The sequence below is a fragment of the Xenopus tropicalis genome, chromosome 1 (genome assembly GCF_000004195.4).
Source record: "Xenopus tropicalis strain Nigerian chromosome 1, UCB_Xtro_10.0, whole genome shotgun sequence".
Lineage (NCBI taxonomy): Eukaryota > Metazoa > Chordata > Amphibia > Anura > Pipidae > Xenopus > Xenopus tropicalis.
In genome coordinates this window covers 159,016,558-159,034,187 of record NC_030677.2, presented here as the reverse complement: position 1 = coordinate 159,034,187, position 17,630 = coordinate 159,016,558, and the positions used below count along the sequence as shown (strand labels likewise).

The 17,630-nt window shown below is 37.7% G+C and overlaps 1 protein-coding gene across 1 annotated transcript in view; it reads left to right on the top strand.

Moving 5' to 3' along the window:
• The window catches only part of tmem132c (transmembrane protein 132C), a 184,080-nt gene extending 172,655 nt beyond the window's left edge, over window positions 1-11,425 (top strand). The window contains exon 8 of the mRNA XM_018090977.2: window positions 9,886-11,425. Within this exon, the coding sequence (XP_017946466.2) occupies window positions 9,886-11,064 (1,179 nt within the window). The 3' untranslated portion in view covers window positions 11,065-11,425. The remainder of the gene's footprint in view (window positions 1-9,885) is intronic.
• The last annotated feature ends 6,205 nt before the right edge of the window (window positions 11,426-17,630 follow it).

Genomic DNA, 17,630 nt, shown 5'->3' with positions numbered 1-17,630 from the left:
TTTTTGGATCATTGCATATGATTATGTGCGCTATTTATTTTGCATATATCACTATTTTTGTTCGATGATACTAGGGCTCATTTATTAGCCCCCAGGTACAAGTGCTAAAGCACCAAGGGGCATAATATCACAACCCTTAGTGCTCAGTTACAGAACACTTCTGTCTGTGGCATAAGGTACAAAGTGCAAAGTGCAATGCTATAGGTTAACAAAGTCCTATACTTAGGTAAGTTAAGGGCTCTGTTAGTTCCCTAGCTTTTGTATCTGAATGACACTTAAGTATGGGGTGTTTAGGGGGATACCCAAGTGCTACCCCAGTTCTGCCCTCATGAATGTATTACTGTCAATAAGAAACTGTACATCTGAAAGTGCATATATAAGTGCAAGTGCTGCCTGCTGTTTGTTTGTAATAGAATACTAGACCTTGGGGCCCATTTACTTACTCACGAACCGGCCGAATGCGTCCGATTGCGTTTTTTTTTCGTAATGATCGGTATTTGGCGATTTTTTCGGAAAATTATCGCGACTTTTTCGTTGCCATCCGAATGTTGCGTAAAATCTGGCAATTTTTTCGTAGCGTTAAAACTTGCGCGAAAAGTCGCGCCTTTTTCATAGCCATTCCAAAAGTTACGCAAAATGTTGCGATTTTTTCGTAGCGTTCGGATTCATTCAAGACTTTTCTTGGGCCAGGTTGGAGCTGCAGGGTGCCATTGAGTCCTATGGGAGGCTTCCAAAATCATGCTAAGTCTGAAAGTTTCAGCCGCCGCTTACGAGCGCTCAATACGAAAAAGTCGCGACAAGATACGAGCGAATCGTAATGGCTACGAAAAACTCGCGTTTTTTCGCGAAAATCGTATTGGTAACGAAAAAGTCGCGACAATTTCCGAAAAGTCGTAAAGGCGCCGAAAAAAAATCGCAAAAAATACGAAAAAGACGCAAAATGTTCGTTTTCCAATCGGAATTTTTCCAATTCAGATTCGAATTCGTGTCTTAGTAAATCAGCCCCCTTGTGTTAACTTTGTACTTTAATTACATTGACTCACTAGACTGACTTTGATCTAGGGTTGTACTGAAGACAATATCCTGTTCCACGATTAACCAGTCCACTTCATTTATTTATCTGTTTACCAAGCTTCTGTAGAGGACTGATGTTTTAATTACCCTTTATTTATACAGTCTCCTAAAGTTTAAGAAATCTAAGCAGGTGCTAATTTGTAGCTGGGAGGGGGTAACATATTGACAAACAGTTCAGGAACTGGCCAGTAGATGTCATTGTTCTATTCCATAAAAGGAAAACCAACATGTGCTCAGCCTCTTTGGATCCCACCAGTTAGAGAGGGTGGATGGTATTCAGAGGCTTGACGGAGGTAGGCCCAGTAGATAAAGCTAGTGTTGGGTTAGTTTTGTAGTAACTCACTCCAGAATTGTGAGATAGGCTCAGGGTAGCTAGTGAGCAGCCTAAAGGTGCCCATACACCTTAAGATTCGCTCGCTTGGCGATGTCACCAAGCAAGCGGATCTTCTCCCGATATCCCCCACCTACGGGTGGGCGATATCGGGAGAATCCAGGCTAATTTGATCGTTTATGATCCGGGGACCGCATCAACAAGCCGATATGGTCCCTGATCCGACTAGATTTTCTAACCTGCCCGATCGAGATCTGTGCGATTTCAGGTAGTCCCCATACACTAGCCGATTAGCTGCCGAATCGGTCTAAGGGACCGATATTGGCAGCTAGAATCGGCCCGTGTATGGGGACCTTAAGACTCACCCGAGGAGAATTAGAAGGATTGGAGTCCTGGATGTACCTCTCTCAGGATAATGACACAAGTGTACAGACTTAGGGACTACTGTAGCTCATCTAGGTTCCACTTGGGGGGCTTGATACCAAGGATTGGACACAAATTAACCAACTCTACTGTTCAGTTATTGACCCCTGATGGGTAAAGCACTGGCAAGAATCTTTGTACGTGAGTAATTGCTGAATATGAATACTGCATCTATATGTGATTGTCCTCCATAAGATTGTTTTCACATTCCTGTGAATAGTTATTTGTTTTTAAGAACCACTGGAACCAAACTGATTTAAACAACCCGAGGATTAAAGTTCAGTAACATCCTTTCTATAAGGGCCAATTCCCGTTTCTGGAGCACACTGCACCTCCATTTTACTATAGCCTCACACTTATATCATCTATGTACAATGCAAAGGTGAAACTGAGCAAGAATGATCACTCTTAGAAAAATAAATTGACATTGAAAGTGTTCTAACTAAGGTGACTTCAGGTATATGCTTATGCCCTGCACTTTTGCTGCCCATTACATGGTAGTCACAACTGGTACTCTAATAAACTCTATTTGCTATCCAATAGAGATCTCTGAAACTCGGCATAAAGATTTTCTCTGGGTCCCAGCTGGAGCAAATACACTTAAAGAATACTGTGGATAAAAGGAATATGCTCCAGTTTGTTGGACTTTCCACCATTTTAATAAATGAGCCATATTGTCTGATCATTTATACACAACATGAAATCTTTATGTCTCCCCGATGCTTTGCATTGATTTACATGTCATCTGAAGAGAATATGCAAGTGTAAATGAGACCTTGGTGAGATGAATTAATTGATGGATAAGCTCTAGTTGCCGGGACCAATACTACTGTGAATTTCCACCGAGCTTTCTTTGCAATGTGCCTGAAAATAAAAAACGGCTGTAATTTAGCATATTTATAGTGCAAGACAGAATTACTTCTCAGCTTCATTGACTAATTCTTGTTCAATTCAGTGCAATCATTTTCAGGCAGCTTTTCAGTGCTGGATTAATATTTATAGTTAATGTGCAAAAGTGTGATGGATTTAATGGTTTAACTATTCTTTTTGTGTAGAACTGTTGTTTTGTTTTTGACGTATTCATATGTAACCCCTTTTTGGCTGCAATAGACAAATTCCAGCTAGTGATAGAGCATGGGGTACATTGGAGTCCTCTCCCACAAGATGGGCCTTCGCTAAGGGAAAGGAGTATGTCAGGAATGGTGGGTTAAACTACACCTCCCTCTGCCAGATATACGTGTATGGGTAAAATAAAAAATAATAAGGATGCCAGGAACTCTTTGCAGCAAAACCAAAGCAACATTCAATTAGTCCACAACAACTGATCAGATTACAGGGTTAATAATACTCACAATTCTATATATGTATAGCAAGTAATCAGCAGGTGCAAAGGATAATATTGCTAGAGCACTGATGCACGACCATTAGGAGTAGCAAGGGCAGCACAAAAATATCCTCAGGGTTGCCCACCTTAAGGTCTGTATTCCCTACAGCAGATGTGGATATAAAATATAGCCTGACACCCTTGTCACTACTGCGGTCCACTAAGGCAGCAGAGTCCTTTACTATCCTCTCATGGTTGGAGTCAAGAAACTGCTCTTCCTCACTGACTCACTTTCCTAGAAAGTTCTATGAAATAGATAACCGTGCTCAGTAACCTCTTTCACGAGGTCCCTGCTTCCCGACTACTCTAAGGGTGATGATTTCCCTTTGGGCTGAACACTTCTGGGCCGTGTAGATCCCAGGCTTCCTGGAGCACATCCACACAGGTCAACTGCTGCAGGCCAAGAATAAAGATCCACCCCTTCTCAAACACTATATTAAAGTGTAGTAGGGAGTGCTCTAAGCTATGGGCCAATAATGCAAACCATGTAAATATGAAAAGTAGATACAATGGCTTTTGCCTGTTAACAGGGAAGTAAGAAAGTGTAGGGTTTAAAGCCATGGGGGCATATTAACCCTATGAGTCCCTACACATAGCTGGATAAACATGCTCATTGCTCCAGGTTATGAGCAATGCATCACAGGAACACATGAACAGTGACCTTCACACATCCATGATGACTTTCACACTCGTGAACACTACTCACTCAGCCCTGCTGTCTCTCCCCTCCTGGGATACCAGCTCACCAGCCTCTGGCACACTTTGGCTTCTCACTAAACCCTGACACCTGGCACTCATACTCATTCTTGCTCTGTGCCCTGCTCTGAGAGACATTTCGCTCTGAGTGACCCCCTGCTGTGTAATCCCACAGCTCTTTTATTAGCTACTCACCTGCAGCCTAAACAGGCAGCTCCCTACAGGTAGGCAGCTGAAAACACTAAATGGAAGGTTTATCCCACTCTTCCTGCATTTACTCAAGGGACACATTTATCTGGCTTTTCCTATGCCAGCAAAAAACAAAACAGCATTACCTGCTGCAAAACCAGGTATTTTTCCTAGTGCTAATTCTATACCGCCTTTAACACCGGTGGAAAATGCACAAAACAACAATCATACCCAGCACATCTCTCACAGCCCTCTTACACACAGACGTCTGTTTATGCATTTACAAATGCATTCTAAGTGCCTAAGAATTCATATATTGCTTTTTGTAAACAAACTGAAAAGCATTTTTGTGAGTTCCAAATGCAACCCTATATTCTATTGTATTTTGAACACACGTCAAGTGCATGAAAATGCGGCATGTTGCATCTAAAATACTGCAATGAAATGTAACTGCGATAAAACACAACTATGCATTCAAACCTAAGTCTTAAATATGTGTTAAAGGAGAAGGAAAGGTAAAAACTAAGTGAGCTTTATCAGAAAGGTCTATGTAAATACAGCCATAAGCGCTTTGATAGAGAGTCCTCTATCAAAAGAAACAAAGGATTTAGTTTCCTTTTTTGTAAACATGTTCTTCGCATCTGACTTCCTCTCTCAAAAAAATCCTTCATTCCCGGGGCCAGAGGCTGCGCAGCTCTCTCCTCTCTTCCCGCTCCTGCTCCCCCCTCCCATAAGAATTTATAAAACTCACTCCCCCCACCCTTAGGAATGTGTAATCTGAGCTATAACTAGACTGCAAACATGAAGCTATGAACACCAAGCTAAAATGGCAGCTACAATCAGAGAAAGCTTCTAGGGCTATTAACTCAGGTATGATAAAGTTTTCTGCAGAGTGTTCTAGGTGGCACTAATGTGGCAAATCTTTTGGCAGTAAAATGCCAAAATGACCTTTCTTCTCCTTTAAATGTGTAAGAGCCCTAAGTCAGGGTGTCATAGGCTGTTACAATTTCCAGAGAGCTTTATCTTTTTAGCCCCTCCACAAATCCTCCCTGCCACCCCCATGAATACATCAATGCTAAACACTACTACTCTGTTAAAATATCATTTGGATATCAGGAAGATCCCAACAACAGCAATTATAAAGAATGTACTTTAATTTAGGTATGGAAACTAGACTAGATCAATCAGGTTTGATTTTCCCCATCAGATTGGGGACTGCATCGGCTTATTGATGCAGTCCTCGGACTGATGATCAATGTGCCCACCTTTTTAATTCAAGTAAATTAGCCCAATATCACCCAACTTAGGTGGGCATATCAGGAACATCTGCTCATTTGTTGAGCTTTCCAAACAAGCGGATCTTGGCGAGTATGGCCACCTTAACCTGGGATCAGTAATTAACTAGGACATGTAGTGGTACAATAATAAACTATTTAGGAAGATGCTTTATACACTAGATTTGGTGTGGCCATGCTATCCTGTTGAAAGCCCTTCCTGAACTTTTTATTTTACAAAATTATCTAAACCGTTAACAGGTCTGTAATTAGCATACACTAGGGTCTTTTATTAGATTATATAAACAGTTTGTATGCTATTGATCCTAGATCCTAGTCGGCACAGTCCTACCTCTGTTATCACCTGAATAATAGATATTCCATGTGTAACGTGGTAGTTATTTTGTTTTTTGGGGGGTTTGTTTTGCCTGTCTTGGCAATTCTTTATGTCGCATCAGCCTTGAAATTTAAAATAACAGTGTTTACATCTCTAACTGCATAAAAACTGGATATGTTATGTAGGAAAACTAAACATCATTATGTACTTAAGCCTTTTAAAATGTTACACGCGCTATTATTTAATCGTAAACTAATATATCTTTTTGGCCTTTGTGTTTCTGAACTTGTATCCTTTAAGCAATAAAATGCAAATGTGTTTTAGGCATCTAAATATGTAGCACATTCTAGGAGACCTTTTATACTCTATGAAATCGGAATATAAATATTCATTCTAAGGTCAATGCTACCAATGTTGTTTGTATTTATAGGTTTGTCTCTGTTCATAACAGGAATATTTTTTATGTTTCTATTTTTTTTAAATTCCATTTTGTATGTTAAGCTTATAAGCTATTGACAATGTAATCAGATGAGCATTTTGCAGTATCTTTTTACACTGTTGGGACTCATTTATAAACACTGGGCAAATCTGCACCTGAGCAGTTCAACCTATAGTAACCAATCAGAGCTTTTTTTTGCAGCCAATTCTAGGTAGAACAATTAAAGCCAACATGTGGCTGGATGTCATGGGTTAATGTCCAGGTGCAAATTTACCCAGTGATTATACTGACCCCCAGTAAAAGTAATCATAATAAAGACTCTAACATCATTCTTTTTAGTTTGAAACCTATGTGAGCTGGAAAAATCTGCAAATGGCAATCTTGTATTAATTTATTAATTGCATTTCTGGAGACAAATATAGAAGTAGAGTAGAATGCCGAATTATTTCAGTTGGGATAGCGAGTATAGCTTTCATTGGCAGCAACAAAGTAAATAAAGACTAGAAGACTGCTTAAGTACTGTAAACAGTGCAGTTATGTAGGAATATGGGCAAGGGTTGTCTTTTCTCATTAGGCAGAAGTGTGTCTTTATTATACTAATTTATACTAATTGTACTAGACCAGCAAAAGCTTCTTATGGGTTGCTAAGGTTACTACTGTACAAAGCTTGCCAAGTTATTTCTACGTTTCAGCATACTGCACTTTCTGCTGCAAGGAAAATAAAATATTAGCCCTCGATATTATACTTTTAATTTTACCTTAATTTTAACTTTTACCCAGTTAATGTTATAGTCTCTCTCTGTAGGAGCATGTTCAAAAATCCATTGAAAAGCTGAATTTATCAAGTGATTAGATATTCTACATGAATAAAGCTAAACAGAGAGAAAAAAAAAAGATGGTAATGATTTAGTGTTGTGTCCTTCAGAAAGCTGTTTCTGCAAGTCCTATGAACCACATCAATAAATCCTCTGCAATTCCTGACAAGGCTCTCCAATTACTATCAACTGATCAAGATGGATTGGAGGCTACTTATCTGTAGAAAATGCCTGCCCTGATTGTGATCACTAATAGACACGGATGACATTATTCGTGTTTGTTAATTACCAAACTGTTACATTTGATTTTACTTCAGTGTTAATTGTGCATATGTTAGCCTTTCTAATAGGCAGTTGACTTTATTAGCAACCTGCTTATTGCAGTGTTTTTCATAGACCTAGAAACAAATGCCTTTTTAGTTTAGAGAATTCTAGGGGCATATACAGTCTTCTGATACACAGGGGCAGATTTACTAATGCACGAATGGACCGAAAGCGTCCGAACGTGTTTTTTTGTAATCATCAGTATTTTTGCGACTTTTTCGTCGACGTCGCGACTTTTTCGTATGTCCCGTGATTTTTTCGTCGCCGTTACAACTTGATTGTATATTTTCCACGACTTTTTCGTTGCTGTCGCGAAAAAATCGGATTGGTTTTTCCGCCATTTACAATTGCTCAATACGAAAAAATTGCGACCGCGACGAACAAGTCGCGCAAAATACGATAAAGTCGTGACGGCGATGAAAAAATCGGCCAAAATACGAAAAAAAAAATTTTGTTTACAATCCGATTTTTTCCCATTCGGGATTTGGATTCGTGGATTACTGTTTATTAGAAATACATCAGTAATAGGTCTTAATCAATAGTTGCCAAGCTATCAACCAATATCTGCCTATGTATAAGTTTTGTCTTAAACAAAAACTATACCCCCAGAATTAATACTTAACCAACAGATAGTTTATATTATGTTAAGTGGCCTATTAAAGAATCTCGCCAAACTGGAATATAAATCAGTAAATATTGCCCTTTTGCATCCTTTCCCTTAAGCCGTCATTTAGTGATGGGCTGTGTGCTCCGTCAGAGATCACATGACCAGAAATAATGCAGCTCTAACTGTAACAGGAAGTAGTGTGGGAGCAAAAGGCAGAACTCTTGTTGGTGTGCACTGTGAATCCTATGATCCCTGGAGGAGGCACTTAATTCTTACAATGGCAGTTTTCTATTTAGGAGTACCCAATAGCTCATACTACTAACAAAATATATTTTTATGAAAATGGTTTATTTAGATGAAGCAGGGTTTAACATATGAGCTTGTTTATGCAATATATTTTTATAGAGACCTACATTGTTTGGAGTATAGTTTTCCTTTAAAAGTGCCTTTCATAGCCCATTGTGTCATCATAGTTCAGAATAGTATGAAATAATCCTTACTGCCTCCTCATAACTCACATTAAGGGCCAGATTCAATGTTAGGTGAAAATATAATTCAAATATATATTTCCCTCTAGACTTCAGTTTTCATATGATAAATCATATTAAGTTTTTCTCATCTAGTTGAATCTGGGTCTAAGTGTCTCATTAGCCAGCTGTTTCTGAGTAAAGTGCAGGATCAAGTCTTAGACATAGTTCATTGCTCAAATTTACATGTGTTTGAGGTTTGTCCCAACCTATTTTGATCATAGAATGGAGCGGAAAGAGTTGGGCCTTACATTGTGTGAAGTTCTACCTGCATTCAAGATGGAGGCAACTGGGCATCTACTGGAATGTTCCTAGATTGTGCAAGCTAGGAAGGGCTCTGGTGAGCCCTGTATTTGTCCAAAGAAGACATTAAGTATAGTACTTCCTTCTGCCACTCTACTCTACCCATGGAAGAAAGTAAATATAAAGAGCCTATTATCTTGGTACACGTTGCATTAGTAAGGGGGGCTTGAAGGGGTTGTACACCTATTTCAAAGTCTTACCAAAGTGGTAGAATTATGCAAAAGAAGCCCTTTTACCAATATAAAATATGAATAATAATTTAACAAAAATGTTGCCGTATGTTCCATAAGTGATTAAAACAAGTGCCTAACCAAAGCTCCTGCACACACCCTATCACATCCTCATTGATTTGCTTACATTTTCAATCAATTGGATACGCGCTATGCAAATGAATGAGGAAGCTCAAACATGTGCAGTAACCACTCCATCCTCATTTCCTGTCTCTCTTCCCATTGCTGATCCCTGCAACCTCTCTGATAGGACTTTGCAAAGAGGTGGACAACCCGTTTAAAGTGGCTGTACATTAATTGAAAGATCTGCTCAGTTGTGGGAGTCACAAGATTGTGGGCAAAATCAAGCTGGTCTAATCGTTCAGCTCCAAGCTAATGGTGAATTCCCAATATGATTTTCCAGTTAACCCAATCAACTTCCAAGCCCTGACCAGATATCAGGAATGTCAAATGGAATGTGATGAATGCCTCTATACTTGCTTATAGAATACATTTGAAATATTAGCCTTTATTGGTACTCCTTGAGTAGGTGTTGAATAAAAGTTTATCATGGCTGCACTATTATTGTAGTTCTACTAATATTGAATAGTTTTGTAATTTAAAGTACTGTATATTATATAGATAATTTTTAAATTGCTGAAGAGATTGCTACAGTGTGCAGTTATTTTGGTCCAGATGATAAATTGATTTATTAAATACTTCCTTTTAAACATACTATATTATTGTTATATATCATCAGAAAAAGATTTTAACACTCAAAATTTGCTTTGGATTTCATAATTATTTATTATGATCATTGTCCTACTAAAAACCCAGCACTAGTTATATATACAAGTAACATATAAGCCTTTAAAAAGTTTGTAGTCTAGTTATAGGAAAACTATTGTATTTGGTACTTACTCTGCTATTTACACACCTTTCTTATTTTACAGGAAGCAGTTCTCAGTACATGGATACAGTTTAGTGATGGCATGGTAACCCCTCTTGACATCTATGATTATAAAGACTTTTCCCTCTCTGCTACATCATTAGATGACTCCATTGTGTCCACATACCAAAGGAGTTTATATAAATTGCCCGTTGTGGTAGCAGAAGGTGATGGACAAGGTCCAGTGATCAAAGTAGACATGATGATATCAGAGGCTTGCCAAAAATCAAAGAGAAAAAGTGTTCTTGCTATTGGATATGGTTTCATCAAAGTCAAAATTGGTCAAAAAGACACAAGTCCTCAAACTGGGAATGATTACGGTGGAGATGAAATTGAAAATCACACCAGTGACCGTAAGCAAAAAGCCCCAGATGTGGAACAATATGGTAATGAAGGTAGATACAATGGGTCTCCCTTGGAACGCGATAAAAGTGCTATAAGAAAGAGCAGCACTACAGCTAGATCATTTCTTAACAGTAGAGTGGATGGTAATAGACTTTCTGAAGACAGCCCACTGCAAAATATCCCAATAGATTTTACAAATTTTCCTGCTCAAATTGACTTGCCAAAAAGCAATGGAGAAATGGAAGAAAATGACCTTGTACATGCACCTAAAGGGTTAAGTGATCTTGAAATTGGAATGTATGCTTTGTTAGGGGTATTCTGCCTTGCTATATTAGTCTTTCTAATTAATTGTGCAACATTTGCCCTTAAATACAGGCATAAGCAAATACCAATTGAAGGACAGACTAGCATGGCACACTCCCATGACTGGGTTTGGCTTGGTAATGAGACAGAGTTATTGGAAAATACTCCAGATGTTTCCCCCCAGCAGGATGAACATACTACCATCATAGACAGAGGAACAATATTGGATGAGAGTAGCCATCTTTTCAATGGCAATACCCAGAAGAGCGTGCAGAGTCAGATACATAGGCAAGCAGAAGAAACAGAGAACCCTTCAAAAGACAAAAAAAATGATCCTGTACATTCACCAACTTCAAAGAGGAAGCGAGTAAAGTTCACTACCTTTACCACTATACCAGCCGATGATGGTTGCCCAACTGTCAACGCACTTATAACAGCTAATGAGGATGACATTAAATGGGTGTGCCAGGATATGGACCTGGGAGAATCCAAGGAACTCAGAAACTATATAGAGAAGTACAAAGACAAAATATAACTCTTCATGGTTGAAATTATTTAACCACAACATTTGATGCCTTCAGTTTTATAGGTCATGTGGGGATGTTATTAGTCACTGAGATTCTGAAACTTGAAAACACTGAGATTCTCTAATTAAAAATGTATTCAAGGATTTATGAATACCAAATTTGCAGCATTTTGGATCACACAAGTGAACAAGATGAAAGACAATATCTTAATATGTCACAATATACAGAATATGTCATCTATTTTGTGTATGGGAAAAACGTAACGTTAATAAAAAGCGCACAACAAAGCTACCAAAAATAATGTCTACAATAAGGTAACAATGTGGTAAAATGTGATTTACATTTCTAATAAAATGTAACAAAACAACAGAATGTAAAACCAATACTTTCATCCAAGAAACTCGCACTGTGTGGACATACCTGTATCTCTGATTATGTCAGTTCTTATATAGTATTCACCCTTTACTTGTAATGAAATATACAGAGTTTTAAGAACATGACAAAAAATGGTGTAAAGGTGATACCTTTATAGACTATCAAAGATGATAATCCCAGCCAGCTTCAAACATTTCAATTCCTTTACCTAGATAACTGCCTTATGTATAAGGAAATGTATAAAGCCTACAAGCTAGGTTAGAATTATTGTCCAACCTAAATTGTACAGAAAATTTTAACATGTTTCGCTGAGTGATGTTCTAAAACTTTTTTAGGTAATTTCTATCTTCCAGGTAAAAGCATTGTTAACCAGTAGTGATGAGCGAACCTGACCCATTGCGCTTTGACTGAAAATTTGCAAAACTTTGGAAAGATTCACGAAACACCCCAAAATCAACACAACGCCAAAAATGCAGTGCGTCCCAAAAAATTGTTGTGCACAACATTTTTTTTACGTGCTCCTCATCGTTTGACGCATGCGATAATATTTTGTCGTGCAGCAAATTTTACCATGAAAATTTTTTAAACCCATTTTGTGAAACAATCCGCCAATAGTGAAATGTGGAAATTTGCCGCAAATCCATGCCTAGCAAAATAGTTCACTCATCACTATTAACCAGTCAAAATATTACAGGGTTGTAATTAATAATAACAAAAAGATGTAAAAGGGATATGTTTAATGACTAATAATTGGACAGGCATTCAAGTTCTGACCATTGATTTTTTTGTAAAGGTTTATTTAAAAAGGACATACTATGAATTCATGTTTCAAAACTAAGCCTTTTTGAATATTTATTTGATTCAAATGTTGTACCATTTTTAGGCAAATATTCATTTTTGGCAGAGTGTGCTTCTCGCCAGCAAAGATGCCCTGGATTCAGAACTTGAAAAGAATAAGTGGTGCTGTGAGTTTTGGATCACATCAAAGTGTCGCTCGATGACAGAAAAGAATTATGTGTGTTTTATGCGCATGATGCTTCCCTGTGGTTCGAAATTCTGATCATTGCTAATTTTTTAGTCTTGCAGCCGCTGGAGAATAGTGATCTGTCAAAGAGTGAGGGAAAGGCGAAAAGAAAGAGAGGAAAGAAAATCTTATAAAAAGTGATATTTTACCAATGATATAAAAAAAAGTCCAGACTCAGTTTCTTATGTCATCTTAATTTCCATTTTTTAAAATCAAAAGGTTTTATTTGTTTAAAGCTATGGGCATTTTCTGCTTAAAAAGAATAGTGTGTTTCTTATTAGTGATGTGGCAAAAAAACAAATCATAAGCTTCCAGCCATGCACCATGAGTAATTATCTAGATATTATTATCACCATGCCTATAGAACACACATCACAATACAGTCATATTAAGCTGATCAGAATTCATTTATATGAGAGCCTTGTATTTCCATTGTTTACACAAACATGGCAGTTTCAAAAAAGTTAATAGTTTTCAGACATGTCACAAAAGAAAAATACACATCAACATTTGAAAATAAAATCAACATTTCAAATAAAATTGAAAGGATATTGTACAACAGGAAATTGATGTGGTTTGATGATGCATCTAACAGTCAGGGGTCTTTTCCTGAAGTACTTTTGTCATAATTTAGTCAGTAGTTCAGTTATTTTGGTTTCCTGATTTGGCAAATGCCCTTGAGTTGGACATCCCAGATATATGCAGTGCATCAGTTTTGCCTTGAAATAAATGGATCAGATTCTCTATTAAATACATCTGACAAGTTGCTGCTACAGCATCGTTATGACATCCCAAAACAGCAGTGGTCGCTATCTCAAATGTTGGCTTTCTCTAACACTTAGGGGCACATTTACTAATCCACGAATCCGAATCACGAATGGGAAAAAATCGCATTGGAAACGAAAATTTCGGAAGATCGCAAATATCACGAAAATGCTTACGAAAAAATCGTATTAGTCACGATAATATCGTATTGGCGATCCGAAAGTCACGAAATTTTCGTAACGAACAATTGTAAACAGCGGTAAAACCTTTCCGATTTTTTCGTGCAAACGTCCGAAAAAGTCGTGCGCTGTACGAAAAAGTCGTGCGCCGTACGAAAAAGTTGTGCGGACGCCCGAAAAAATCGGCGAAAATACGCTCGGAGCGTTCGCATGAACGCTCGAGCATTCGTGCTTTTGTAAATGTGCCCCTTAGGCTCCTGTCAATATTTTAGTGTAATTCAGGGGTGCAAGCAATGCTGTTCAAGTAGGAATAACACTATGGTTCCAATTACTTCTGGTCCTATCATCCCAAAGGAAGTGCAAGGTAATTAATTATTATCATTATCTGTTATTTATACAATGATGACATATTCCACAGTAAGTGACAAAGATTATACAGAACATCACTTGCATCAGTTCCTGCCCCAGTGGAGCTCGCAATCATTATGTATTTGATGTTTCTTTTCTCTTTTATTTGCTAGATAACCTAGCGATTTCCAAACAGACAAAGGAATCCTTAGAAAAACACATCTAACAAAGACAAAACTTCTTTTGCGATATGCATTCATCACTGAGAAAAATCTCTATGAGGAACATTAATCATGAATATTAAGAAGAGTATATGTTGGCTTGCTGCAATGTTCTGTCATTCCCTATGTGCCAGTTACACAGAGCTTTGCATTGTAGTTCCTGTATTCTTACACTAATTACTGGGAATCTCAGATGCTTGGTGGCTTTGGTGTCAGATGTGTCCATAAATATACACAGTGATGAAGTGTGCGATTGTCCTGCTGCAACATTATCAGCTCCTGACATCTTGCAAATCTGGTTCTGATAAAGAGTAAAACTGAATTCTTCTCGACAGTAATGTCTGTAGATGTATAGAAGGATTGTCAGCTGAATTTAAAGAAGTATTCTTGAAATATCCATGCAGTGGTTTCGCCTAATGTTGTGTTCTTTAAATACTTTTGAACCCTGTGTATAGAATGGGATTGGCCATAGTTCTGTTATGCTATTTCAAAATAATGTTTAAAATAAGTACAGGTATGGGATCCCTTATCCAGAAACCCATTATCCAGAAAGCACAGAACTACAGGAAAGCTATCTCCCATAGAGTCAATTTAATGCTATTAATTTTAATTTTTGTACTTGATGGTAACTAAGCTCCATGGATCTATATTGTTGGCAAAAAAAATCCTATTGGGTTAATCTAATGTTTAAATGATTTTTAGAAGACTTAAGGCATAGGGATGCCAATTACAGAAAGACCCCTTATCCAGAAAGCCGCAGGTCCCAAGCATTCTGGGTAATTCTTAAGCCGATACAAAGAAAAACAATTCTGGATCTTAATTACATGGGGTGTCAAGAGACCATAATATATTCATATGCTGCGGAATATGTTGGCACTTTATAAATAAATGTTAATAATAATAATAATAATGTTATAAAAGGAATAGGAACATAAATACTCATTTCTACATAACATGTGACATTTGGGCTTATACAGATGATAATTGGTAATTATTTAGAAGAGGTATTTATTTTTTTTTTTTTTTCTCTCCTCTTTTCTCTCTACAATCCCGGTTTAGACCTTAATTAATACACTTCTTTTTTAACCTTTGGAGCACAGATAAGGTTCATTTCTATCTTCGGGCTTATACAGATGCACAGGGTAACTTTGCCCAGTCCAATAATCCTTAGCAGCCAGTTAGAGGATTCCTTCATTAGTCTGATGGCAAGACTGGTATATTTAAATTCTTAATTTAAACCACCGTGCAGAAATGTATGACTGCTTTCATTTAACACAAGTTTTGGAGGTCTGATGTCAGAAAACACTTAATATAATACAGACAGGTAAAATTAGTGTTTCCTTCACAATACAACTAAAATCTTGGTTACTACAGGTAAAACTGTACCATTTAGGCTCACCACCTTGTGTGTTTCTATGCATGACTCAAATTGTAAGTTAAACTTATTTTTGTCCTGTATATTTGAATGGATTTATGGCAGCCAAAGTCACGCAGAAAACTTCCATGACTTGTTACTATCCTTTATTGGATATTTGGGGGAAACACTTGCACACTCAAACAGCACTTTTTTGTTCAGGAATATTTCATGTATGAAACAGGTGAGGGGCATTTGCGACGACTGTCGATGCAAGTGGTAGATCTTGGGGTCTTGCCATGATCAGACTCTATCAGTGATGCACAAATGATGGGATAGGCAAGGAGCAGGAGGGGGATACCTACCTGTTATCTCAGCTCAACATGTATACAATGCAACAATATTTGCACAAGGACTTATTACCAGAGGTGCTAGTGCTGGGTTTGGGTGCCAAGGATGAAAAGATAGCTTTGTGGGTGTGGGTGGAGGTACTTTGTACACCACTGTCAATAAATGCTTCCTTTGTTGTACATCTACCTTAAATTGAATGACCAAGCTCACCACTATTTGGGTTAGATCTGACAATCTATTGCTGAGATTTTGATGTAGAGAATTGCTACTGGCAGTTAAAATTACTTTGATTGTTATCCAGAACAATTATGGGACATCCATGTTCTGTTCATGTACCCCTACTCCAGTATTATGCAGCAACATCGGGCACTGCCAGCTCCAGAGGCATAAATAATGTAACTCCATTCTGCCAGTGCAAAGAGTCAAGCCTATTCTTTTGCACTTTGTATCTTGTCCCCTCCTGTTGTAAATGAATCCTTGTATATGAAACCCAAATGTGTTGTACTTTGAGTTAAATTCCAGGAAGTCCACTGGTGAGTAGCACAATCATACATCTAGTTCTGATTCATAAAAGATTTGACTCCCCTGCAAAAATGATCATGTAACTATGCCTTGTTTATAATTATGGAATGGACCCAGTGCCAGCTAGTATCAATGAGAATAAAATCATGACTCATCGCATTGTTGACTAAAAGAATGTCATATTTATTTATATATAAATATATATTATACAAATTGTGATTAAATGCTTCATGTCATATACAGCTATTTCTGTTTATGTTCTCTGTGTCTCATGGTTTAATTACTCATCTGAAATGCATACAGTCAACTCAAGTAAAGTATGCCCTGTAGCGATGTGATCTTAAGAGGTAAAAACTAAATGACAAAAGACTTTCATAAACCATTAGGCACATTTTGATAGGGTACAGATGGCATTCACTTCTTTCCCTGCACTAAGGTATCTGGCTTACAATAAGTGGAGTCTGGAGAGGACATCTGCTGAAGGATGCTGATGTTCAGCACTGCTCAAATTATCACTGCTATAAACAAGATGTGATTGTTAATATGTAATTACTAAATCATTGTTAAGTTTAGCAATGTGTAAATACTGTAGGTATAAATTAATGGGCAAAGGTGGTATTTGTCCTGGGCCCACTAGGGTAGCAGGCCTATCAGGAGACATTTCATCTTTTGATGGACAAATCCCAAGGGATGGCAGACCCCCCCCCCCCCCCAGAAGAGCTTTACAGCATGGGTATTTTAATTCCTTTTTATTCTTCATTTTCTCAAATCTTCTTCCACAGCGGCACATGGGGATCATATCTACTTCAGTAAGTGAAGACCATTTTTTGCTTATCTGACATATTATAATATAATTAAGGTGATTGAGGGTTTTGGGGCAGTCAGTGAAAAATAAAGATTATTAATATCAACATTTATTTACAAAGCGCCAACATATTCCGCAGCGCAGTACAATAAGTGGGTTTTATACATTGGACATACAGAGTAACATATAAAGCAACCAATAACCGATACAAGAGGTGAAGAGAGATTTTAAAAAAAATGCGCCTCCTCCACTTCTCCCACCCTAAAAAAAGTACCTTTCACAAAAGGCAATAGGACTAAATTATAATGTACAGTTTTTTTAAGAAAAATTCTACAGGAGGGAGGGAGTGGAGTGGAGCCAGGCATCAGAGAAAACTGTTTGGCCATGCAAGGCGGAATAAGGATCTGGGGAAAACACAGGAAAGTGGGGGATCGCCATTAAATATTATTATATTTTCTTGGGCTCACTGGTACCTTAAACTGGCCCTGTGTAGGGGAGACAACAAATTAAAATATGTAAAGAAAAATGGAGACATTATTACTGTGTATTACAGCCAGTGTTTATTTCTTAAACTATTTATTTAGTAAAAATCAACAAATACAGTAAAATTACAAAAATATCTTTTTGCTT